Below are 26,587 nucleotides of genomic sequence, written 5' to 3'. Positions count from 1 at the left end.
GCTTGTTAGGTTAGAACAGAACAGAAACTCACCTGTTGATACATTGGCTCCTAGCGGTCGGGGACCCTGGCTTCCATTGGTTTGGGGTGACTGGGTGTTTATAGTAGGGGGGAGTTGGGTGAGACTGAGAGGGGGCTGGGGGAGGGTCAGGGTGAGTGGAGTTTGGTCTCCACAGGCCACACCTCTTCTCTGCTGCTTCACACACTGTAGGAGCTCGTATAGTACATCACCTGGAAACAGAGAGAGGTCATATTGTACATCACCTGGAAACAGAGAGAGGTCATATTGTACATCACCTGGAAACAGAGAGAGGAGCTCGTACAGTACATCACCTGGAAACAGAGAGAGAGGAGGTCATATTGTACATCACCTGGAAACAGAGAGAGAGGAGCTCGTATTGTACATCACCTGGAAACAGAGAGAGAGGAGCTCGTATTGTACATCACCTGGAAACAGAGAGAGGAGGTCGTACAGTACATCACCTGGAAACAGAGAGAGGAGCTCGTATTGTACATCACCTGGAAACAGAGAGAGGAGCTCGTATTGTACATCACCTGGAAACAGAGAGAGGAGCTCGTATTGTACATCACCTGGAAACAGAGAGAGGAGCTCGTACAGTACATCACCTGGAAACAGAGAGAGAGGAGGTCATATTGTACATCACCTGGAAACAGAGAGAGAGGAGGTCGTATTGTACATCACCTGGAAACAGAGAGAGGAGCTCGTATTGTACATCACCTGGAAACAGAGAGAGGAGCTCGTATTGTACATCACCTGGAAACAGAGAGAGGAGCTCGTACAGTACATCACCTGGAAACAGAGAGAGAGGAGGTCATATTGTACATCACCTGGAAACAGAGAGAGAGGAGGTCGTATTGTACATCACCTGGAAACAGAGAGAGGAGCTCGTATTGTACATCACCTGGAAACAGAGAGAGAGGAGGTCGTATTTTACATCACCTGGAAACAGAGAGAGGAGCTCGTACAGTACATCACCTGGAAACAGAGAGAGAGGAGGTCATATTGTACATCACCTGGAAACAGAGAGAGGAGCTCGTATTGTACATCACCTGGAAACAGAGAGAGGAGGTCGTATTGTACATCACCTGGAAACAGAGAGAGGAGGTCATATTGTACATCACCTGGAAACAGAGAGAGAGGAGCTCGTATTGTACATCACCTGGAAACAGAGAGAGAGGAGGTCATATTGTACATCACCTGGAAACAGAGAGAGGAGCTCGTATTGTACATCACCTGGAAACAGAGAGAGAGGAGGTTGTATTGTACATCACCTGGAAACAGAGAGAGAGGAGGTCATATTGTACATCACCTGGAAACAGAGAGAGAGGAGGTCGTACAGTACATCACCTGGAAACAGAGAGAGGAGCTCGTATTGTACATCACCTGGAAACAGAGAGAGGGGGTCATATTGTACATCACCTGGAAACAGAGAGAGGAGGTCGTATTGTACATCACCTGGAAACAGAGAGAAGAGCTCGTATAGTACATCACCTGGAAACAGAGAGAGGAGGTCATATTGTACATCACCTGGAAACAGAGAGAGAGGAGGTCGTATTGTACATCACCTGGAAACAGAGAGAGAGGAGGTCATATTGTACATCACCTGGAAACAGAGAGAGGAGCTCATATAGTACATCACCTGGAAACAGAGAGAGGAGGTCATATTGTACATCACCTGGAAACAGAGAGGGGGGAGGTCGTATTGTACATCACCTGGAAACAGAGAGAGAGGAGGTCATATTGTACATCACCTGGAAACAGAGAGAGGAGCTCGTATAGTACATCACCTGGAAACAGAGAGAGGAGCTCGTACAGTACATCACCTGGAAACAGAGAGAGAGGAGGTCATATTGTAAATCACCTTGAAACAGAGAGAGAGGAGCTCGTATTGTACATCACCTGGAAACAGAGAGAGAGGAGCTCGTATTGTACATCACCTGGAAACAGAGAGAGGAGCTCGTACAGTACATCACCTGGAAACAGAGAGAGAGGAGGTCATATTGTACATCACCTGGAAACAGAGAGAGAGGAGGTCGTATTGTACATCACCTGGAAACAGAGAGAGGAGCTCGTATTGTACATCACCTGGAAACAGAGAGAGGAGCTCGTATTGTACATCACCTGGAAACAGAGAGAGGAGCTCGTACAGTACATCACCTGGAAACAGAGAGAGAGGAGGTCATATTGTACATCACCTGGAAACAGAGAGAGAGGAGGTCGTATTGTACATCACCTGGAAACAGAGAGAGGAGCTCGTATTGTACATCACCTGGAAACAGAGAGAGAGGAGGTCGTATTTTACATCACCTGGAAACAGAGAGAGGAGCTCGTACAGTACATCACCTGGAAACAGAGAGAGAGGAGGTCATATTGTACATCACCTGGAAACAGAGAGAGGAGCTCGTATTGTACATCACCTGGAAACAGAGAGAGGAGGTCGTATTGTACATCACCTGGAAACAGAGAGAGGAGGTCATATTGTACATCACCTGGAAACAGAGAGAGAGGAGCTCGTATTGTACATCACCTGGAAACAGAGAGAGAGGAGGTCATATTGTACATCACCTGGAAACAGAGAGAGGAGCTCGTATTGTACATCACCTGGAAACAGAGAGAGAGGAGGTTGTATTGTACATCACCTGGAAACAGAGAGAGAGGAGGTCATATTGTACATCACCTGGAAACAGAGAGAGAGGAGGTCGTACAGTACATCACCTGGAAACAGAGAGAGGAGCTCGTATTGTACATCACCTGGAAACAGAGAGAGGGGGTCATATTGTACATCACCTGGAAACAGAGAGAGGAGGTCGTATTGTACATCACCTGGAAACAGAGAGAGGAGCTCGTATAGTACATCACCTGGAAACAGAGAGAGGAGGTCATATTGTACATCACCTGGAAACAGAGAGAGAGGAGGTCGTATTGTACATCACCTGGAAACAGAGAGAGAGGAGGTCATATTGTACATCACCTGGAAACAGAGAGAGGAGCTCATATAGTACATCACCTGGAAACAGAGAGAGGAGGTCATATTGTACATCACCTGGAAACAGAGAGGGGGGAGGTCGTATTGTACATCACCTGGAAACAGAGAGAGAGGAGGTCATATTGTACATCACCTGGAAACAGAGAGAGGAGCTCGTATAGTACATCACCTGGAAACAGAGAGAGGAGCTCGTATTGTACATCACCTGGAAACAGAGAGAGGGTGTCATATTGTACATCACCTGGAAACAGAGAGAGGAGCTCGTATTGTACATCACCTGGAAACAGAGAGAGAGGAGGTCATATTGTACATCACCTGGAAACAGAGAGAGGAGCTCATATAGTACATCACCTGGAAACAGAGAGAGGAGGTCATATTGTACATCACCTGGAAACAGAGAGGGGGGAGGTCGTATTGTACATCACCTGGAAACAGAGAGAGAGGAGCTCGTATTGTACATCACCTGGAAACAGAGAGAGAGGAGGTCATATTGTACATCACCTGGAAACAGAGAGAGGAGCTCGTATTGTACATCACCTGGAAACAGAGAGAGAGGAGGTTGTATTGTACATCACCTGGAAACAGAGAGAGAGGAGGTCATATTGTACATCACCTGGAAACAGAGAGAGAGGAGGTCGTACAGTACATCACCTGGAAACAGAGAGAGGAGCTCGTATTGTACATCACCTGGAAACAGAGAGAGGGGGTCATATTGTACATCACCTGGAAACAGAGAGAGGAGGTCGTATTGTACATCACCTGGAAACAGAGAGAGGAGCTCGTATAGTACATCACCTGGAAACAGAGAGAGGAGGTCATATTGTACATCACCTGGAAACAGAGAGAGAGGAGGTCGTATTGTACATCACCTGGAAACAGAGAGAGAGGAGGTCATATTGTACATCACCTGGAAACAGAGAGAGGAGCTCATATAGTACATCACCTGGAAACAGAGAGAGGAGGTCATATTGTACATCACCTGGAAACAGAGAGGGGGGAGGTCGTATTGTACATCACCTGGAAACAGAGAGAGAGGAGGTCATATTGTACATCACCTGGAAACAGAGAGAGGAGCTCGTATAGTACATCACCTGGAAACAGAGAGAGGAGCTCGTATTGTACATCACCTGGAAACAGAGAGAGGGTGTCATATTGTACATCACCTGGAAACAGAGAGAGGAGCTCGTATTGTACATCACCTGGAAACAGAGAGAGAGGAGGTCATATTGTACATCACCTGGAAACAGAGAGAGGAGCTCATATAGTACATCACCTGGAAACAGAGAGAGGAGGTCATATTGTACATCACCTGGAAACAGAGAGGGGGGAGGTCGTATTGTACATCACCTGGAAACAGAGAGAGAGGAGGTCATATTGTACATCACCTGGAAACAGAGAGAGGAGCTCGTATAGTACATCACCTGGAAACAGAGAGAGGAGCTCGTATTGTACATCACCTGGAAACAGAGAGAGGGTGTCATATTGTACATCACCTGGAAACAGAGAGAGGAGCTCGTATTGTACATCACCTGGAAACAGAGAGAGAGGAGGTCATATTGTACATCACCTGGAAACAGAGAGAGAGGAGGTCATATTGTACATCACCTGGAAACAGAGAGAGGAGCTCGTATTGTACATCACCTGGAAACAGAGAGAGGAGGTCGTATTGTACATCACCTGGAAACAGAGAGAGGAGGTCATATTGTACATCACCTGGAAACAGAGAGAGAGGAGCTCGTATTGTACATCACCTGGAAACAGAGAGAGAGGAGGTCATATTGTACATCACCTGGAAACAGAGAGAGGAGCTCGTATTGTACGTCACCTGGAAACAGAGAGAGAGGAGGTTGTATTGTACATCACCTGGAAACAGAGAGAGAGGAGGTCATATTGTACATCACCTGGAAACAGAGAGAGAGGAGGTCGTACAGTACATCACCTGGAAACAGAGAGAGGAGCTCGTATTGTACATCACCTGGAAACAGAGAGAGGGGGTCATATTGTACATCACCTGGAAACAGAGAGAGGAGGTCGTATTGTACATCACCTGGAAACAGAGAGAGGAGCTCGTATAGTACATCACCTGGAAACAGAGAGAGGAGGTCATATTGTACATCACCTGGAAACAGAGAGAGAGGAGGTCGTATTGTACATCACCTGGAAACAGAGAGAGAGGAGGTCATATTGTACATCACCTGGAAACAGAGAGAGGAGCTCATATAGTACATCACCTGGAAACAGAGAGAGGAGGTCATATTGTACATCACCTGGAAACAGAGAGGGGGGAGGTCGTATTGTACATCACCTGGAAACAGAGAGAGAGGAGGTCATATTGTACATCACCTGGAAACAGAGAGAGGAGCTCGTATAGTACATCACCTGGAAACAGAGAGAGGAGCTCGTATTGTACATCACCTGGAAACAGAGAGAGGGTGTCATATTGTACATCACCTGGAAACAGAGAGAGGAGCTCGTATTGTACATCACCTGGAAACAGAGAGAGGAGCTCGTATAGTACATCACCTGGAAACAGAGAGAGAGGAGGTCATATTGTACATCACCTGGAAACAGAGAGAGAGGAGGTCATATTGTACATCACCTGGAAACAGAGAGAGGAGCTCGTATTGTACATCACCTGGAAACAGAGAGAGGAGGTCGTATTGTACATCACCTGGAAACAGAGAGAGGAGGTCATATTGTACATCACCTGGAAACAGAGAGAGAGGAGCTCGTATTGTACATCACCTGGAAACAGAGAGAGAGGAGGTCATATTGTACATCACCTGGAAACAGAGAGAGGAGCTCGTATTGTACATCACCTGGAAACAGAGAGAGAGGAGGTTGTATTGTACATCACCTGGAAACAGAGAGAGAGGAGGTCATATTGTACATCACCTGGAAACAGAGAGAGAGGAGGTCGTACAGTACATCACCTGGAAACAGAGAGAGGAGCTCGTATTGTACATCACCTGGAAACAGAGAGAGGGGGTCATATTGTACATCACCTGGAAACAGAGAGAGGAGGTCGTATTGTACATCACCTGGAAACAGAGAGAGGAGCTCGTATAGTACATCACCTGGAAACAGAGAGAGGAGGTCATATTGTACATCACCTGGAAACAGAGAGAGAGGAGGTCGTATTGTACATCACCTGGAAACAGAGAGAGAGGAGGTCATATTGTACATCACCTGGAAACAGAGAGAGGAGCTCGTATAGTACATCACCTGGAAACAGAGAGAGGAGGTCATATTGTACATCACCTGGAAACAGAGAGGGGGGAGGTCGTATTGTACATCACCTGGAAACAGAGAGAGAGGAGGTCATATTGTACATCACCTGGAAACAGAGAGAGGAGCTCGTATAGTACATCACCTGGAAACAGAGAGAGGAGCTCGTATTGTACATCACCTGGAAACAGAGAGAGGGTGTCATATTGTACATCACCTGGAAACAGAGAGAGGAGCTCGTATTGTACATCACCTGGAAACAGAGAGAGGAGCTCGTATAGTACATCACCTGGAAACAGAGAGAGAGGAGGTCATATTGTACATCACCTGGAAACAGAGAGAGAGGAGGTCATATTGTACATCACCTGGAAACAGAGAGAGGAGCTCGTATAGTACATCACCTGGAAACAGAGAGAGGACGTCGTATTGTACATCAACCTGGAAACAGAGAGAGAGGAGGTCATATTGTACATCACCTGGAAACAGAGGGAGGAGGTCGTATTGTACATCACCTGGAAACAGAGAGAGGACGTCGTATTGTACATCAACCTGGAAACAGAGAGAGGAGGTCATATTGTACATCACCTGGAAACAGAGGGAGGAGGTCGTATTGTACATCACCTGGAAACAGAGAGAGGAGGTCGTATTGTACATCACCTGGAAACAGAGAGAGAGGAGCTCGTATTGTACATCACCTGGAAACAGAGAGAGAGGAGGTCATATTGTACATCACCTGGAAACAGAGAGAGAGGAGGTCATATTGTACATCACCTGGAAACAGAGAGAGAGGAGGTCGTATTGTACATCACCTGGAAACAGAGAGAGGAGGTCGTATTGTACATCACCTGGAAACAGAGAGAGAGGAGGTCATATTGTACATCACCTGGAAACAGAGAGAGAGGAGGTCATATTGTATATCACCTGGAAACAGAGAGAGGAGCTCGTATTGTACATCACCTGGAAACAGAGAGATAGGAGGTTGTATTGTACATCACCTGGAAACAGAGAGAGAGGAGGTCATATTGTACATCACCTGGAAACAGAGAGAGAGGAGGTCATATTGTACATCACCTGGAAACAGAGAGAGGAGCTCGTATTGTACATCACCTGGAAACAGAGAGAGAGGAGGTCATATTGTACATCACCTGGAAACAGAGAGAGGAGGTCGTATTGTACATCACCTGGAAACAGAGAGAGGAGGTCGTATTGTACATCACCTGGAAACAGAGAGAGGAGCTCGTATAGTACATCACCTGGAAACAGAGAGAGGAGCTCGTACAGTACATCACCTGGAAACAGAGAGAGGAGCTCGTACAGTACATCACCTGGAAACAGAGAGAGGAGCTCGTATTGTACATCACCTGGAAACAGAGAGAGGAGCTCGTATAGTACATCACCTGGAAACAGAGAGAGAGGAGGTCATATTGTACATCACCTGGAAACAGAGAGAGAGGAGGTCGTATTGTACATCACCTGGAAACAGAGAGAGGAGCTCTCCCCAGTGGCGTACCTGAATCGGGACAGCGTCGTCTGAAGTCTTCCTTGGTGAGGAGGCAGAGAGCTCTGCCATTCATCTCAAAACGTCCTCTCTCAGTTCTGAGGAGAGAATATTCCCTCTGAGCCCAGTGCAGCCAGTGGCACACATCCTCCTTATCCCACAGAGACGGGTTTATACCTAAACACACACACACACACACACACACAGACACCATATACATGCACGTAGTTGTTAGCCAACAAGTAAGTGTGTGTGTGCGTGTATGTATGTATATTTGTGTGTGTGGTTGACTCACGTAGTCTTCCAGGTAGCTGCCACAGGTCTTCCTGTGAATGGGGGATGACTGGAGGGAGGAGGGCAGAGCAGGGAGGAAAGAGAGATGGAGGGAACAGCACTCCTCTGCCAGGGGCTAGGGGAGTGAGAACAGCCAAAGGACTGGGCTCTTCATGGTCCTGCCACACACACACACACACACACACACACTTTTTTATATTATAATTTTAAGTTATGTTTTTTCAAATACAACACAGTTAAGCCCACAACTATTCTGTCTCCTTTATCAGTGAATAAATGTATATCTAGCGAGCATGAAAGCACACATGCAGAACTAAATGCAAAAGTGAAAGTGTCTCTTTCTCTTTCTCCCTTAAACTGCTCGATCTTTCGCTGGGAGTAAAAACAGCTGACACAATGTGTAAAACAAACATAATCCATCTCTCTATACATTCCTATTAAAACGGAAACATTACTTGTAGGACGTGGAAGCGTTTCCTATTCATGTCATCAGGGCTTCAGTTTACCTTGATCAGATCTGACCGGGAGCTGCCTCTGTCTTCCATCGTTCTCTACCTGTCTGTCCGGAAGTAGACTAGTAGAATAATGCTCTATATAAGAGCTCAGGTGATCAACAATCCGTCCGCTAATACGATAATTATGTGTATAAGACTTCTATCATTAACGGTCAGAATAAGTTATTATGGAATCTAAACGTATGAGCTGTACATGATTTTCAGATGCAGTCCGACTATTATAATGACATATGATCCTTGTTTCCGGGAATCGAAATCGAAAGGATCCATAGAGGTGTGTGTGTGTATGTTTTTTCAAAAAGTGCAGATATCACTTCCATGCGCTCAAGCCTTAGCGTGCAGCTTGCGCTATCTCGCTTATCTAAATTGATCGTGGTACGTGTTTTTTCGGGAGAGGCTATTTGGACGCCTGGTGCCCAAAATTCATGACGAATGTCGCGCAGCGAGAGCTGAGTGGGAAGGAACATATTATTTTTTGTTTGTCTTTTATGCTCTTATCAATTCTTGAATTAAATTATGTCTGAGTGTGTGTTTATATTTGATTCAATAAACAATAATTTTAAAAAAAAGGGGGACGAAAGGATTCGGTTCATTCAGTCGTCCTAATGAGCCCTCCCCAGCTAACGCCGCATTACATTTGTTTTCAGTTTGGATATTGGTTTAATATTCGGAGTTCGCTCGTCAACACCTCTTCCATGGAAGCTCCTAAAAGGATTAGGGTGATATATCTAGAATCAGATGACGCTAGAGAGCAAGGTCCAGCCCTCTGTTCCATTCTGTTTTCAAAAGGTTAGTTTATGTTGGTTTCAGTAGGGGAATATTGTGCACACGGCTAAGGGACCGTGATAAAAGTGCAATCAGCCGAACCTGCTGTGTACAGAAAAACTGTTTTTCTCTCTCAATGAAATTATCTAGACAGGAGCACCACTTTGGTTTTAGGAGTGGGGTGGACATAACCTGGGGATCTGGGCATCTAAATATCATTTCCTGCATTTTTACACAATCCAATATGTCATCTCTATATAGAACAGAAATTAAGCAAAAATGCCCACAGTCATAAAGCTAGGTAAGATATAATTATTAAATATGTTTAAGTGATTCATAAGATTTAACTAGATCAAAGGTAATTCAATAATACATATTGTGTTGCACCTTTAACCAATAGCCTAACAAACTCTTGAAAAAATACAAATACTTTTGATTGTCTTTATTAAGACATCCTTGATATCAAATTTCAGCCAGACCAACCAGCCAGCCCAACCAGCCAGACCAACCAGCCAGACCAACCAGCCAGACCAACCAGCCAGCCCGAGCCACCTGCACGCCCGACGCCCACCAGTCTAGTTAATAACTAAACTCTCTCCCAACACAATTTCCTTCCCAGTTTCCACCTTTCATTTTTTAAAGGTTTGAAAAAAAAAAAAAACACACAAAAACCGACATACACCTCAAATATACATGAACACACAGAAACAGAAAATCCTCCATATAATTAATCTCATAGAACTAATAGTACTGTATACCTCTTTTTACTTGCACACAATCTAGCTGGGTCGCCCTGTCCTCTCCCTAGGGGTCCCCCACCCTGCAGCACCCCAACCCAACGTCGCCCTGTCCTCTCCACAACCCTGCAGCGCCCCAACCCAACGTCGCCCTGTCCTCTCCCTAGGGGTCCCCCACCCTGCAGCACCCCAACCCAACGTCGCCCTGTCCTCTCCCTAGGGGTCCCCCACCCTGCAGCACCCCAACCCAACGTCGCCCTGTCCTCTCCCTAGGGATCCCCCACCCTGCAGCACCCCAACCCAACGTCGCCCTGTCCTCTCCCTAGGGGTCCACCACCCTGCAGCGCCCCAACCCAACGTCGCCCTGTCCTCTCCCTAGGGGTCCCCCACCCTGCAGCACCCCAACCCAACGTCGCCCTGTCCTCTCCCTAGGGGTCCCCCACCCTGCAGCACCCCAACCCAACGTCGCCCTGTCCTCTCCCTAGGGGTCCCCCACCCTGCAGCGCCCCAACCCAACGTCGCCCTGTCCTCTCCCTAGGGGTCCCCCACCCTGCAGCGCCCCAACCCAACGTCGCCCTGTCCTCTCCCTAGGGGTCCCCCACCCTGCAGCACCCCAACCCAACGTCGCCCTGTCCTCTCCCTAGAGGTCCCCCACCCTGCAGCGCCCCAACCCAACGTCGCCCTGTCCTCTCCCTAGGGATCCCCCACCCTGCAGCACCCCAACCCAACGTCGCCCTGTCCTCTCCCTAGGGGTCCCCCACCCTGCAGCGCCCCAACCCAACGTCGCCCTGTCCTCTCCCTAGGGATCCCCCACCCTGCAGCACCCCAACCCAACGTCGCCCTGTCCTCTCCCTAGGGGTCTACCACCCTGCAGCGCCCCAACCCAACACACCTCACTCAGCTTTACGATCTTAGTGAAACATTCATTTATTGGTTTTGGGTGTATTAGGCCAAGGCCAGAGTGACAACAGTACAGCAGACCCCCAGGGCCAGGACTGAGCAGCCCAGCAGACCCCCAGGGCCAGGACTGAGCAGCCCAGCAGACCCCCAGGGCCAGGACTGAGCAGCCCAGCAGACCCCCAGGGCCAGAACTGAGCAGCCCAGCAGACCCCCAGGGCCAGGACTGAGCAGCCCAGCAGACCCCCAGGGCCAGGACTGAGCAGCCCAGCAGACCCCCAGGGCCAGGACTGAGCAGCCCAGCAGACCCCCAGGGCCAGGACTGAGCAGCCCAGCAGACCCCCAGGGCCAGGACTGAGCAGCCCAGCAGACCCCCAGGGCCAGGACTGAGCAGCCCAGCAGACCCCCAGGGCCAGGACTGAGCAGCCCAGCAGCTAGGGATTGCCTAATAGGTATCTCCCCTGACGTGGGCGTGTTTTCAATACAGACTCCTTTAGTCGTATTGTATTCCATAGAAGGCATCCAGACCTCCCCTGAGGTGGGCCTGTTTTCAGGACAGACTCCTTTAGTCGTACTGTATTCCATAGAAGGCATCCAGACCTCCCCTGACGTGGGCCTGTTTTCAATACAGACTCCTTTAGTCGTACTGTATTCCATATAAGGCAACCAGACCTTATGAAAGTTGCCCAGTAGACCCTTAATCTTGTAATAAATCAAATATACTAATACATAACTTGACATGTGGGCGGATAACCAACCTTCCAATTTAATGGCAAAGCATTTCTTAGCCGCTATAAATGCTTGGTTACGCAGTTTCTTAAGAAAACAGTCTCCAGTATCAACATTTCCAAGCCAAAAAAAACAGGGAGAAGGGAGAATCTATAGACATGCTAAGATAAAAGAACATACTCTTTGCCAGAATTCAGCCAGCCTTCACAAGACCATAACGAATGCAAATACAGTGCATTCGGAAAGTATTCAGACCCCTTGACTTTTTCGACATTCTGTTACATTACAGCCTTATTCTAAAATTGATTAAATGTTATTTTTCCTCAATAATCTACACACAATACCCCATAATGACAAAGCAAAAACAGGTTTATAGAAATTTTTGCAAATGTATAAAAAAACAACAACTGAAATATCACATTTACATAAGTATTCAGACCCTTTACTCAGTACTTTGTTGAAGCACCTTTGGCAGCGATTACAGCCTCAAGTTTTCTTGGGTATGACGCTACAAGCTTGGCACACCTATATTTGGGGAGTTTCTACCATTCTTGGGGAGCGTCGCTGCACAGCTATTTTCAGGTCTCTCCTGTCCTGTTGGAAGGTGAACCTTCGACCCAGTCTGAGGTCCTGATCGCTCTAGGGCTGGTTTTCATCAAGGATCTCTCTGTGCTTTTCTCCGTTCATCTTTCCCTCGATCCGGACTAGTCTCCCAGTCCCTACCGCTGAAAAACATCCCCACAGCATGATTCTGCCACCACCATGCTTCACCGTAGGGATGGTGCCAGGTTTCCTCCAGATGTGACGCTTAGCATTCAGGTCAAAGAGTTCAATCTTGGTTTCATCAGACCAGAGAATCTTTTTTCTCATGGTCTGAGAGTCCTTTAGGTGCCTTTTGGGAAACTCCAAGCGGGCTGTCATGTCCCTTTTACTGAGGAGTGGCTTCCGTCTGACCACTCTACCATAAAGGCCTGATTGGTGGAGTGCTGCAGAGATGGTTGTCCTTCTGGAAGGTTCTCCCATCTCCAAAGAGAAACTCTGGAGCTTGGTCACCTCCCTGACCAAGGCCCTTCTCCCCTGATTGCTCAGTTTGGTCGGGTAGTCAGCTCTAGGAAGAGTCTTGGTGGTTCCAAACTTCTTCCATTTAAGAATGATGGAGGCCACTGTGTTCTTGGGGACCTTCAATGCTGCAGAAATGTTTTGGTACCCTTCCCCAGATCTGTGCCTCGACACAATCCTATCTCAGAGCTCTACGGACAATTCCTTTGACCTCATTGCTTGGTTTTTGCTCTGACCTGCACTGTCAACTGTGGGACCTTATATAGACAGGTGTGTGCCTTTCCAAAACTTGAACAGGAAGTTGGCGCGGCGGTCCTTCTTGAGGGCTCTAGAAAGATTGATGACCGTTCAAAATTATTTTCCGTATTTTCCCAGTCTGCGCTAGTTTTATCCGAGTTCCCAGTTGTCTTGAACTCACTGAAGTCTTTTCTGGCCCATGGCGTTACCCCCTTTTTCATGATATCCAATTAGTTATGATCTTGTCTCATCGCTGCAATTCCCCTACGGACTCTGCGAAGGTTGAGAGCCAAGCCGCACTGCTTCTTGACACACTGCTCGCTTAACCCGAAAGCCAGCCGCACCAATGTGACGGAGGAAACACTGTCGAACTGACGACCGAAGTCGACCGACCGGCCCGCCACAAGGAGTCGCTAGAGCACGATGAGACAAGGACATCCCGGCCAGCCAAACCCTCCCCTAATGACAAGGATTGAAAAGGATTTGCCACTAGATTGCCAACTTGATGCATGAGTGGCGCAGTGGTCTAAGGCACTGCATCGCAGTGCTAGCTGTGCCACTAGAGATCCTGGTTCAAATCCAGGCTCTGTTGTAGCCGGCCGCGACCGGGAGACCCATGGGGCGGCGCACAATTGGCCCAGCGTCGTCCAGGGTAGGGGAGGAAATGGCCGGCAGGGATGTAGCTCAGTTGGTAGAGCATGGCGTTTGCAACGCCAGGGTTGTGGGTTCGTTTCCCACGGGGGGCCAGTATGAAGAAAAAAAATATATATATATATATATATATATATATATATATAATTTATGCACTCACTAACTGTAAGTCGCTCTGGATAAGAGCGTCTGCTAAATGACGTAAATGTAAATGTAAAATGTAATGATGACTGCTTGTCTAGCTTGCTAGCTAAGATTTTGAAATTATGATGTTGACTTGATCAGTCCAATCAAAGCTAAGGTAGATATAACGTGATTTGACGTCATTTTATCTGTGGCCAATGACCTTGAGACTTCTAATGTACAGTTGAAGTTGGAAGTTTACATACACCTTAGCCAAATACATTTAAACTCAGTTTTTCACAATTCCTGACATTTAATCCTAGTAAAAAGTCCCTGTCTTAGGTCAGTTAGGATCACCACTTTATTTTAAGAATGTGAAATGTCAGAATAATAGAAGAGATAATTATTTATTTCAGCTTTTATTTATTTCATCACATTCCCAGTGGGTCAGAAGTTTACATACACTCAATTAGTATTTGGTAGCATTGCCTTTAAATTGTTTAACTTGGGTCAAACATTTCGGGTAGCCTTCCACAAGCTTCCCACAATAAGTTGGGTGAATTTTGGCCCATTCCTCCTGACAGAGCTGGTGTAACTGAGTCAGGTTTGTAGGCCTCCTTGCTCGCACACGCTTTTTCAGTTCTGCCCACACATTTTCTATAGGATTGAGGTCAGGGCTTTGTGATGGCCACTCCAATACCTTGACTTTGTTGTCCTTAAGCCATTTTGCCACAACTTTGGAAGTATGCTTGGGGTCATTGTCCATTTGGAAGACCCATTTGCGACCAAGCTTTAACTTCCTGACTGATGTCTTGAGATTTTTTTATTTTTTTAAGGGGTAGATCAGCTTTCATATTTCAGATGTTGCTTCAATATATCCACATAATTTTCCTTCCTCATGATGCCATCTATTTTGTGAAGTGCACCAGTCCCTCCTGCAGCAAAGCACCCCCACAGCATGATGCTGCCACCCCCGTGCTTCACGGTTGGGATGGTGTTCTTCGGCTTGCAAGCAACCCCCGTTTTCCTCCAAACATAACGATGGTCATTATGGCCAAACAGTTCTATTTTTGTTTCATCAGACCAGAGGACATTTCTCCAAAAAGTAAGATCTTACCACAACACGGTGTTAGAGGAGATTGCGGTGTCACTGTGTGGGATCCAGCCTGGAGATCCAGTGTTAGAGCTGGGCCATGGGCCGGGGCTGGGCCTGGAGGCTGGGCCGGGGCTGGGCCATGGGCCTGGAGGCTGGGCCGGGGCTGGGCCGGGGCTGGGCCATGGGCCGGGGCTGGGCCTGGAGGCTGGGCCGGGGCTGGGCCATGGGCCGGGGCTGGGCCGGGGCTGGGCCGGGGCCGGGTCTGGAGGCTGGGCCGGGGCTGGGCCGGGGCTGGGCCGGGGCCTGGAGGCTGCAGCCACACTACTGACAGAACCTACAGGGAGACTCATAGGAGTGGACTACTCACAATATATGCACCAGGTGAGATAGAGACTAAATGAGTGTGTAGGGTGTGTGCATGTGTAGAGGGGTGGTAGTTTAGTGACTCAACTACAACACTGGTTTTCTCACCTCCCCCTCCTCTCCTCCTCTCCTCACCTCCCTCCTAATCTCCTCTCCACTCCTCTCCCCTTTCCTTTCCTCACCTCCCCACTCCTCACCTCCCCCTCTCCACTCCTCTCCCCTTTCCTTTCCTCCCCTCCACCAGCCTCCTCCCTCTCCTCCACTCCTTACCTCCCCCCACCTCACCTCCCCCCTCCTCTCCCCTCTCCTCCCACCCCTCTCCTCCCCACCATCCTCCTTCCTCTCCTCCTCTCCTCACCTCCCCCACTCCTCTCCACTCCTCTCCCCTCTCCTAACCTCCACCCACCTCTCCTCTCCACTCCTCTCCCCTCTCCTAACCTCCACCCACCTCTCCTCCCCACTCCTCTCCCCTCTCCTAACCCCTCTCCTCCCCACCCCTCTCCTCCTCTCAACTCTAGATGGCAGGTGATCGTCTGAAGGAGTTGGTCTCCAGTGGGAAGGTGTCTCTGTATCAGTGTGATGTGGCAGCCATGCCTCTAGCAGAGAGTATGTTAGACAAGGTTTTCCACTGTAATTGTTACTACTACTGGCCAGACCTGAGGAAGGGAGCCGCAGAGATACACAGAGTCATGAAACCAGGTGAGGGGTGTGGTTGTGGGGACTGGGGAGGGTTGGTGTGGTGTGGTTGTGGGGACTGGGGAGGGTTGGTGTGGTGTGGTTGTGGGGACTGGGGAGGGTTGGTGTGGTGTGGTTGTGGTTGTGGGGACTGGGGACTGGGGAGGGTTGGTGTGGTGTGGTTATGGGGACTGGGGAGGGTTGGTGTGGTGTGCTTGTGGGGACTGGGGAGGGTTGGTGTGGTGTGGTTATGGGGACTGGGGAGGGTTGGTGTGGTGTGCTTGTGGGGACTGGGGAGGGTTGGTGTGGTGTGGACTGGGGAGGGTTGGTGTGGTTGTGGGGACTGGGGAGGGTTGGTGTGGTGTGGTTGTGGTTGTGGGGTCTGGGGACTGGGGACTGGGGAGGGTTGGTGTGGTGTGGTTGTGGGGACTGGGGAGGGTTGGTGTGGTGTGAACTGGGGAGGGTTGGTGTGGTGTGGTAGTGGGGACTGGAGAGGGTTGGTGTGGTGTGGACTGGGGAGGGTTGGTGTGGTGTGGTTATGGGGACTGGGGAGGGTTGGTGTGGTTGTGGGGACTGGGGAGGGTTGGTGTGGTTGTGGGGACTGGGGAGGGTTGGTGTGGTTGTGGGGACTGGGGAGGGTTGGTGTGGTTGTGGGGACTGGGGAGGGTTGGTGTGGTTGTGGGGACTGGGGAGGGTTGGTGTGGGAGTGGGGACTGGGGAGGGTTGGTGTGGGAGTGGGGACTGGGGAGGGTTGGTGTGGGAGTGGGGACTGGGGAGGGTTGGTGTGGGAGTGGGGACTGGGGAGGGTTGGTGTGGGAGTGGGGACTGGGGAGGGTTGGTGTGGGAGTGGGGACTGGGGAGGGTTGGTGTGGGAGTGGGGACTGGGGAGGGTTGGTGTGGGAGTGGGGACTGGGGAGGGTTGGTGTGGGAGTGGGGACTGGGGAGGGTTGGTGTGGGAGTGGGGACTGGGGAGGGTTGGTGTGGTTCTGAATGTCTCTCTACTGTAGGAGGTGTGATGGGGACCTCTCTAAGACTGAGCAGTGTGGCCAGCTTTGCGTCCAGGCGGGAGTTCCCTGCAGAGAACTGGCAACCCAAGGCCTACATGGAAGCTCTGAGAGCCTCTGGGTTTAACCAGGTCACTATGGAGGATCAACAACACAAACACATCACCTACCAGGCTATATATGCTACTGCTGAGAAGTGATGGACACATACACAGAATCACATGCACACACACACAAAAGGGTTTCATCACCATCATCCGCCATTGAGGAATCAAGGATAGTTTTCTTCTTTTAATAAATAGCTGTGGATTGTTTCAAATCACAAGATCATAGGCCTATTTGGGCAGTGGGCGTGGCAATAAGCCAAACTGATCATTTGGTTACATTAATTTCTGTTAATGCGTGTATTAATTTGTCTTTTACCATTCTCATTCTCGGAGTGGAAACGTTGTTTGCAGAGTTCACAACCGGCTACACTGGTGAGAAACAACTTTTGGTTTATTTCATAACCATCATTTACGAGATTTGTAAATGTTTTCATTGTCTTTTGTTTGGATTGCTCCATGTGAGCAGTGAGCAGGTGTCTGGTTTCTCTGTCCAGATAATGTTGAAGGAGCGCTGGCGCCTGAGCTTGTATAGAAGTACCTGGCCTGCTGCGCGGAAATGTTTTTAACATCCATTGTGAATGATAATATATTCAAACTATAGTTCCTCATAGTAAGCTATTTTTAAAATCTTTCCAATAATCTCCCCCTCGATAATCACCAATCCTCAGTGTGAAAGAGCAATGGAAGTGCATTGGCCTATAGGCTAAGAGTTCCATGCACTCATTTCTTTAGCCACCAATGGATCACGGTGTATCTATGCGTCCATATGGTAGAGGCTGATGATCTCGCATTAGTTGACTTTGAAACGTTTAAACATCTTGAAGAACGATCTAACCTTAATGGACATGTGCTCTTATAATCTCCACCCGGCACAGCCAGAAGAGGACTGGCAACCCCTCAGAGCCTGGTTCCTCTCTACCCAGTACAGCCAGTAGAGGACTGGTCACCCCTCAGAGCCTGGTTCCTCTCTACCCAGTACAGCCAGTAGAGGACTGGTCACCCCTCAGAGCCTGGTTCCTCTCTAGGTTTCTTCCTAGGTTCCAGCCTTTCTAGAAGTCTTCCTAGCCACCCTGCTTCTACATCTGCATTGTTTACTCTCTGGGGTTTTAGGCTGGGTTTCAGTATAAGCACATCTGCTGATGTAAAAAGGGCTTTATTAATACATTTGATTGATTGATTGATTTTTTTACTTTTAGATTTGTATACATTTAATTCAGATCTACACTACATGACCATAAGTATATGGACACCTTCTCATCAAACATCTCATTCCAAAATCATAGGCATTAATATGGAGTTGGTCCCACTTTGCTGCTATAACAGCCTCCACTCTTCTGGGAAGGCTTTCCACTAGATGTTGGAACATTGCTGCGGGGACTTGCTTCCATTCAGCCACAAAGAGCATTAGTGAGGTTGGGAACTGATGTCGGGCCATTAGGCCTGGCTCTGTTGCCACAAAGTTGGAAGCACAGAATCGTCTAGAACATCATTGTAGCTATAAGATCTCCCTTCACTGGAACTAAGGGGCGTAGCACGAACCATGAAAAACAGCCCCAGAATATTATTCCTCCCCCACCAAACTTGATAAAAGTCACATTTTCCTAGAGAGATTTACACGGTTATCAAAACGTCACTCCAGGGTAAGCCTGCACAAAACACAGCCCTTATTTTAAGTGTTTCTAAAATCCTCTATGGAAAAAAAATGAATGGTGGAAAAACGATTGGAACCATTTCCTTGTTTGACTGCTAGTATTAGAATAAATCTTGGCAACCTTGTCTCACTTTTGTTTTTCAAATAAATCGGAATATATGTATTTTGACTCAGTGTCATTATTCTATCATTTGGATGAAGCTCTGGTAGATAGCCTACAATTTTCTAGCAGAAGTTTTCTACATTCTGCCAATGAACTACATCACTCACAATGCACTTCACCAAAGGCGTATTTCCGGTGACGTATAAGGAGGGAAAATCGAAACGTTCTGTCAAACGCCCCTTCAGAAACTACCTAGGTAGCTTCTATTTTCTTTCGCTAAAAGTCTCGCCTACAGGTGTATTTGAAGCGGAAAACGACATAGTATTTTGTCCAGGTAAGCCCAAATGACAAACTGTCGATAATAATATACCCAACAAATGTCCAGCTCGTTTTAGCATCATGGCTAGCCTTAGTTGGCACAAAGCTTCTAGCTAGCTACTGTAACGTTATATGGGTAAGGTAGATAGCTAACTATTCAGACTTCTGCCGTTTTTAAAGTTTTGTCACTTCGTTAGTCTGAAGTTAGCTAAGTAACGAGTTAGTTAACTAGTTAAAAATGTATTTCACCGTGTGTCTCAGAGCTAGATAATGCAGAGGACCTCACGTTTAAAGCGAGAGCTGCACATGATGAGCACGGAGCCTTCACCGGGGATTACGTGCTGGCAGACGGAGGGGCAGATGGACGAGCTCCGGGCCCGTGAGTAGCTATCAATCAATCAACTTATCGATAAGTCAATCGTACGGTTATGTAGCCTCTCGGTGGGTGCTAGTATATGTGTTGAAGTAACTATTTTCATGCATCAGCCATTGATAGCCTATTGGTGTTGATCAATTATCTATTATATAGACCGTATATTATAGACATGAATTATAGTAGTGATCAATGATGTAGTTTTATATAGATATAAACGTCTATAGGTGTTGATACTCTCCTGTCCTGTGCAGAGATAGTGGGTGGAGCCGAGACTCCATTTGAAGGAGGAGTCTTCTCACTGGAGATCAAGGTTCCAGATAGGTATGATGTGACTCTGACATAATAAAACACTAAAATCTCTGAGTAGATACAGGTCTAGTACACCTTTTAGGTACAACGATCTTGATTGCGTAATGATGATTCTCGTCTAACCCTCCAGGTATCCCTTCGAGCCCCCTAAGATGAGGTTCCTGACCCCCATCTACCACCCCAACATAGACAACACTGGTCGCATCTGTCACGACGCCCTCAAGCTACCACCCAGGGTAACACCCACGCAAACACGCACTCAAACTACCACCCAGGGTAACACCCACGCAAACACACACTCAAACTACCACCCAGGGTAACACCCACGCAAACACGCACTCAAACTACCACCCAGGGTAACACCCACGCAAACACGCACTCAAACTACCACCCAGGGTAACACCCACGCAAACACACACTCAAACTACCACCCAGGGTAACACCCACGCAAACACACACTCAAACTACCACCCAGGGTAACACGCACGCAAACACACACTCAAACTACCACCCAGGGTAAGACACATACACTCCCACCCAAGGTACAACATGGACAGCCACCCTCCACACCATGTGTAGCACCTCTTTCCGTGTGTGTGTGTGTGTGTGTGTGTGTGTGTGTGTGTGTGTGTGTGTGTGTGTGTGTGTGTGTGTGTGTGTGTGTGTGTGTGTGTGTGTGTAGGGTGCGTGGAAACCTTCCCTGAACATCTCTACAGTGCTCACCTCCATACAGCTGCTGATGGTTGAACCCAACCTGGACGACCCGCTCATGGCTGACATAGTGAGTAACACACACACTGACCAAGGTCACTTTGCTCCTTCACTGTCCGTACAACGACTCAAACACAGGTTACCGCCCTGCTTGACAATGTACTAACCAGTTGCGCCCCTGAAAAGGTGCGTACCAATGTGGCCGGCGACATTTCAAGTTTTGGAGTGAGCTTACCAGTACGATCTAACCTCTGTTAAACTCAGACTGACCCCATAGCTATTAAATCAGACATACTGACCCCATAGCTCATATACAGCGCATTCGGAAAGTATTCAGACCCCTTGACGTTTTCCACATTTTGTTACGTTACATCCTTATTCTAAAATTGATTACATTGTTTTTTCCCCTCAATCTACACACAATACCCCATAATGACAAAGCAAAAACAGCTTTTTAGACATGTTAGCAAATTTATTCAAAGTAAAAAAAATGAAATATAACACATTTACATCAGTATTCAGACCATTTACTCAGTACTTCGTTGAAGCACCTTTGGCAGCGATTACAGCCTCGAGTCTTCTTGGGTATGACGCTACAAGCTTGGTACACCTGTATTTGGGGAGTTTCTCCCATTCTTCTCTGCAGATCCTCTCAAGCTCTGTCAGGTTGGATGGGGAGCGTCGCTGCACAGCTATTTTCAGGTCTCTCCAGAGATGTTCGATCGGGTTCAACTCCGGGCTCTGGCTGGGCCACTCAAGGACATTCAGAGACTTGTCCCGAAGCCACTCCTGCGTTGTCTTGGCTTTGTGCTTAGGGTCGTTGTCCTGTTGAAAGGTGAACCTTCGCCCCAGTCTGAGGTCCTGAGTGCTCTGGAGCAAGTTTTCATCAAGGATCTCTCTGTACTTTGCTCCGTTCATCTTTCCCTCGATCCTGACTAGTCTCCCAGTCCCTGCCGCTGAAAAACATCCCCACAGCATGATGCTGCCACCACAATGCTTCACCGTAGGGATGGTTTCCTCCAGACGTGACGCTTGGCATTCAGGCCAAAGAGTTCAATCTTGGTTTCATCAGACCAGAGAATCGTGTTTCTCATGGTCTGAGAGTCTTTAGGTGCCTTTTGGCAAACTCCAAGCGGGGCTGTCATGTGCCTTTTACTGAGGAGTGGCTTCCGTCTGGCCACTCTACCATAAAGACCTGATTGGTGGAGTGCTGCAGAGATGGTTGTCCTTCTGGAAGGTTCTCCCATCTCCACAGAGGAACTCTGGAGCTCTGTCAGTGACCATCGGGTTCTTGGTCACCTCCCTGACCAAGGCCCTTCTCCCCCGATTGCTCATTTTGGCCGGGCGGCCAGCTCTAGGAAGAGTCTTGGTGGTTCCAAACTTCTTCCATTTAAGAATAATGGAGGCCACTGTGTTCTTGGGGACCTTCAATGCTGCAGAAATGTTTTGGTACCCTTCCCCAGATCTGTGCCTCGACACAATCCTGGCTTGGAGCTCTACGGACAATTTCTTCGGCTTCGTGGCTTGGTTTTTGCTCTGACATGTACTGTCAACTGTGGGACTTTATATAGACAGGTGTGTGCCTTCAATTGTCCAATCAATTGAGTTTACCACAGCTGGACTCCAATCAAGTTGTAGAAACACCTCAAGGATGATCAATGGAAACAGGATGCACCTGGGCTCAATTTTTAGTGTCATAGCAAAGGGTCTGAATACTTATGTAAATAAGGTATTTCTGTGTTTTTATTTAATACATTTGCAAAAATTTTGAAAAACCAGTTTTTCACTTTGTCATAATGGGGTATTGTGTGTAGATTGATGAGGACCTAAACAAATATAAATACATTTTTTAGAATAAGGCTGTAACAAAATGTGGAAAAAGTCAAGGGGTCTGAATACTTTCCTAAAGACTGACCTCATAGCTGATAAACACTATATATATAAAGGTATGTGGACACCCCTTCAAATTAGTGGATTCGGCTATTTCAGCCACACCCGTTGCTGACAGGTGTATCAAATCGAGCACACAGCCATGCAATCTCCATAGACAAATATTAGCAGTAGAATGGCCCGTACTGAAGAGCTCAGTGACTTTCAACGTGGCACCGTCATCGGATGCCACCTTTCCAACAAGTCAGTTCGTGAAATTTCTGCCCTGCTAGAGCTGCCCCTGTCAACTGTAAGTGCTGTTATTGTTAAGTGGAAACGTCTAGGAGCAACAACGGCTCAGCTGCGAAGTGGCAGGCCACACAAGCTCACAGAACGGGACCACGGAGTGCTGAAGCACTCACTACTGAGTTCCAAACTGCCTCTGAAAGAAACGTCAGCATAAGAACTGTTCGTCAGGAGGTTCATGAACTGGGTTTCCATGGCCTAAGATCCCCATGCCTGGCTCGGAGCAGTGGAAACGCGTTCTCTGGAGTGATGAATCACGCTTCACCACCTGGCAGTCCAAACTGTTTCTGCATGTTGGTTATTGACTTGGACACGTAAAAACATGTTTGGCGGATGCCAGGAGAATGCTACCTTCCCAAATGCATAGTGCCAACTGTAAAGTTTGGTGGAGGAGGAATAATGGTCTGGGGATGTTTTTCATGGTTCGGGCTAGGCCCCTTAGTTCCAGTGAAGGGAAATCTTAACGCTACAGCATACAATGACATTCTAGAAGATTCTGTGCTTGAAACTTTGTGGCAACAGTTTGGGGAAGGCCCTTTCCTGTTTCAGCATGACAATGGCCCAATGCACAAAGCCAGGTCCATACAGAAATGGTTTGTCGAGATCGGTGTGGAAGAACTTGACTGGCTTGCACAGAGGCCTGACCTCAACCTGTCAAACACCTTTTGGGATGAATTGGAACGCCGACTGCGAGCCAGGCCTAATCGCCCAACATCAGTGCCCGACCTCACTAATGGTCTTGTGGCTGAATGGAAGCAAGTCCCCACAGCAATGTTCCAACATCTAGTGGAAAGCCTTCCCAGAAGAGTGGAGGCTGTTATAGCAGCAAAGGGGGGACCAACTCCATATTAATGCCCATCATTTTGGAATGAGATGTTACATCATTTACATTTTAGTCATCTAAGTTTATCCAGAGCGACTTACAGTTAGCACATACATTATTTTATCGAACCCACAACCCTGGCGTTGCAAACGCCATGCTAGAGAGTTAATATTGTTCCTATAGCCCTCACACAGTTATCCGTCTCACACACTGAGCTTTCTACACTGAACAAGTGTTGGTCACATGTTTTTCATGAGTAAATAAATAAATAAACATTTTCCACACAAAAACCTTATTTCGCTGATGTTGTGCATTCATTTGTTTCCGTCCCTGTTAGTGAGCATTTCTCCTTTTCCAAGATAATCCATCCACCTGACAGGGGTGGCATGTGAAGAAGCTGATTAAACAGCATGATCATTACACAGGTGCACCTTGTGCTGGGGACAATAAAAGGCCACACCATTTATTTATGTTTTGTCACACAACACAATGCCACAGATGTCTCAAGTTTTGAGGGAGCGTGCAACTGGCATGCTGACTACAGGAATGTCCATCAGAGCTGTTGCCAGATAATTTTTGGATAATTCCTCTACCATAAGCTGCCTCCAACGTCATTTTAGATAATTTGGCAGTACGTCCAGCCGGCCTCAGAACAGCAGACCACGTGTAACCACGGCAGCCCTTCGCATCCGGCTTCTTCACTTGCGGGTTCGTCAGAGGGTGTGCCTTTTTGTGGGCTTTATTCTGATTGGCTAGGCCTGGCTCCCCAGTGGGTGGGCCTATGCCCTCCCAGGCCCACCCATGGCTGCGCCCCTGCCCAGTCAAGTGAAAGCCATAGATTAGGGCCTAATGAATTTATTTCAATTGACTGATTTTCCTTATTTGAACTGTAACTCTGTAAAATCTTTGAAATTGTTCCATGTTCCGTTTTTTATATTTTTGTTCAGTATAATTCATAATTTTGGTGGGTGCTTATGTTTGTCCTATTTAATTGGAAATGTGTTTTTTTTTCGTATTCCAACTCTCCTGAGACACCCTCGGTATATTATGTCTCTTACACTGAGTTATGTTTCTCTCCCAGTCATCAGAGTTGAAGTACAGCAAGCAGGTGTATCTGGAGAAGGCCAAGAGGTGGACAGAGAAACACGCTGTACAGAACAACAAGGGAATGTTACAGGTTGTTAGATATGTGGACCGTAGTGACTTTATGCAGTAATGTCTTCTCGCCACAAGGTGGTGCTGTAACTCCATGTCAATGTAGTAATGTCTTCTTCGCCACAAGGTGGTGCTGTAATTCCGTAGTAATGTTATGGTGCCTCTATTTGTAGAACAAGACCACCCCATTTTAGTAAGGGAACTGTAGATACAGACCTTATGCTGTTCAATGATTTTAAATAGCTCCTGACTTAGTTCATTAATTCATTTGAATCGCATTTAATACATTTTAAGATGCTTGCCTTCAGCAGTTAATTAATACTGTGTGTGTAGGGTGGTGTGGTGGAGACCGTGGACAGTGTAGAGGCTCCGGTCCAGCCGTCGGCCGTCAAGAGAGAAGCTCAGAAGGACAAGACAGAGGCGCACCCCCAGCACCCCCAGGGCCCCCAGCACCCCCAGCACCCCAAGAGAACATGTCTGTAACACGTTACACGTTTTGTGCTCCTGTCCCCTTGTGTTACTTCAGTTTGTAATAATAAAATGCCATTTAGCAGACGCTTTTATCCAAAGCGACTTACAGTCATGTGTGCTTAAATTTTTACGTATGGGTGGTTCCGGGGATCGAATCCACTACCCTGGCGTTACAAGCGCCGTGCTCTACCAATTGAGCTACAGAGTACCACAATTGTATTTTAAAGTGTTTTGAGTTTTTCCCTTTATATAGTTATGCACAGACTAAGGCAGGGATTCATTCAAACCCGCAATAGCAATGTTTACGCAGTGTCTTTTTTATTTACAATATTCATCCCGTGCCCACACACTTGTAATTCTGAAAAGTGAAACCATACCTGTGAGCGGGGTCGCCCTGGTAGTAGTTGTAGGTTTTTATACAGGACCCAAGACCAGGCTGAGAGTTAATTTGACCATTGGATAAAGAGCTACTGTGGAAAAACTGTAATGAGGCCTTAATATAATGATGCTGTAACGAGGCCTTAATATAATGCTGCTGTAACGAGGCCTTAATATGATGCTGCTGTAACGAGGCCTTAATATGATGCTGCTGTAATGAGGCCTTAATATAATGCTGCTGTAACGAGGCCTTAATATGATGCTGCTGTAACGAGGCCTTAATATGATGCTGCTGTAATGAGGCCTTAATATAATGCTGCTGTAACGAGGCCTTAATATGATGCTGCTGTAACGAGGCCTTAATATGATGCTGCTGTAATGAGGCCTTAATATAATGCTGCTGTAACGAGGCCTTAATATGATGCTGCTGTAATGAGGCCTTAATATAATGCTGCTGTAACGAGGCCTTAATATGATGCTGCTGTAATGAGGCCTTAATATAATGCTGCTGTAACGAGGCCTTAATATGATGCTTAGATGCTTGTTTTCTTATTAAAATGTTGGAACCTAACGGAGTTAAACAGTCATTTTATTTTATAAACACATGAGCATAAAATAAAAAACAAAGATCAGTCATCTCAATGAAACTATTATTATTCAAATATAACTTTAACATCCTGACAACCAGAACGTATGTACATCCAAAGGAACAAGTCAGTTTGTAACAAACTACAGGTTATATATCTGAATCATATCACATTTTATACTTATTATGATATAACAAAGGGAACATGGGGGTTTATAGAAGGGTTGTTTGTTTAGCAACAAAACTGATGCGTGCGCAACTATGGGGCAAAACAGACGGGGTTGGCTTAGACTGTTGACAACTAAACTATATTTCATCTCCAATGTTTTATTGAAAACATAAATACATTTGTACAATGAGAACTTGTCTCAAATATGTCGTTACAGTTGCTAGTTAACTAGCGAATTTGAGCCTTATTAGCATAAACTTGACGTCAGTCCAAACACCTCAAAACAAGACATTGTATCAGGAACAAGATGAAAATGAGCCACCTGCGATTCCCCAAATGGGAGCTTCTTGTCATTGTTGCTAGCTATCTGACCTAGA

The 26,587-nt window shown here is 47.3% G+C and overlaps 3 protein-coding genes across 4 annotated transcripts in view; 2 read left to right on the top strand and 1 right to left on the bottom strand.

The window, feature by feature from the left end:
• The window catches only part of etv7 (ETS variant transcription factor 7), a 29,108-nt gene extending 20,127 nt beyond the window's left edge, over positions 1–8,981 (bottom strand). Inside the window, exons 1-4 of one of the 2 annotated variants that reach the window (XM_084189452.1) lie at positions 8,534–8,981; positions 8,029–8,185; positions 7,746–7,910; positions 33–230 (exon numbers count right to left, since the gene is read on the bottom strand). In XM_084189452.1, coding sequence (XP_084045578.1) covers positions 33–230; positions 7,746–7,910; positions 8,029–8,185; positions 8,534–8,572 — 559 coding nt within the window. In that variant the 5' untranslated portion in view covers positions 8,573–8,981. The remainder of the gene's footprint in view (positions 1–32; positions 231–7,745; positions 7,911–8,028; positions 8,186–8,533) is intronic. The other variant, XM_084189453.1, reaches the window with a different exon arrangement.
• Positions 8,982–9,586: 605 nt separating this feature from the next.
• LOC311114180 (putative methyltransferase YdaC) lies at positions 9,587–17,078 on the top strand (the record flags this gene model as incomplete). The annotated part of the gene is made up of 5 exons (XM_084189454.1): positions 9,587–9,608; positions 14,823–14,956; positions 15,146–15,217; positions 15,718–15,898; positions 16,882–17,078. The coding sequence occupies 5 exons, from the start codon at positions 9,587–9,589 to the stop codon at positions 17,076–17,078; spliced, it is 606 nt and encodes a 201-aa protein (XP_084045580.1).
• A 1,865-nt stretch (positions 17,079–18,943) lies between these two features.
• On the top strand, positions 18,944–26,029 carry ube2t (ubiquitin-conjugating enzyme E2T (putative)). The gene is made up of 7 exons (XM_084189456.1): positions 18,944–19,073; positions 19,319–19,436; positions 19,685–19,754; positions 19,873–19,978; positions 20,425–20,523; positions 24,533–24,628; positions 24,940–26,029. Exons 2-7 carry the CDS (start codon positions 19,328–19,330, stop codon positions 25,087–25,089), a joined length of 630 nt encoding a protein of 209 aa, XP_084045582.1. The 5' UTR covers positions 18,944–19,073; positions 19,319–19,327; the 3' UTR covers positions 25,090–26,029.
• The last annotated feature ends 558 nt before the right edge of the window (positions 26,030–26,587 follow it).

Source organism: Coregonus lavaretus, assembly GCF_964263955.1.
Source record: "Coregonus lavaretus genome assembly, contig: HAP1_SCAFFOLD_498, whole genome shotgun sequence".
Lineage (NCBI taxonomy): Eukaryota > Metazoa > Chordata > Actinopteri > Salmoniformes > Salmonidae > Coregonus > Coregonus lavaretus.
Note: the sequence above shows the minus strand (reverse complement) of the source record. Positions and strands in the feature narration are given on the sequence as shown.

Coding starts and splice junctions, on each gene's coding strand:
- ube2t (XM_084189456.1), top strand. CDS start 19,328: ATGCAGAGGACCTCACGTTTAAAGCGAGAGCTGCACATGATGAGCACG. Junction 19,437..19,684: donor GATGGACGAGCTCCGGGCCC/GTGAGTAGCTAT, acceptor TGTCCTGTGCAG/AGATAGTGGGTGGAGCCGAG. Junction 24,629..24,939: donor ACAACAAGGGAATGTTACAG/GTTGTTAGATAT, acceptor CTGTGTGTGTAG/GGTGGTGTGGTGGAGACCGT.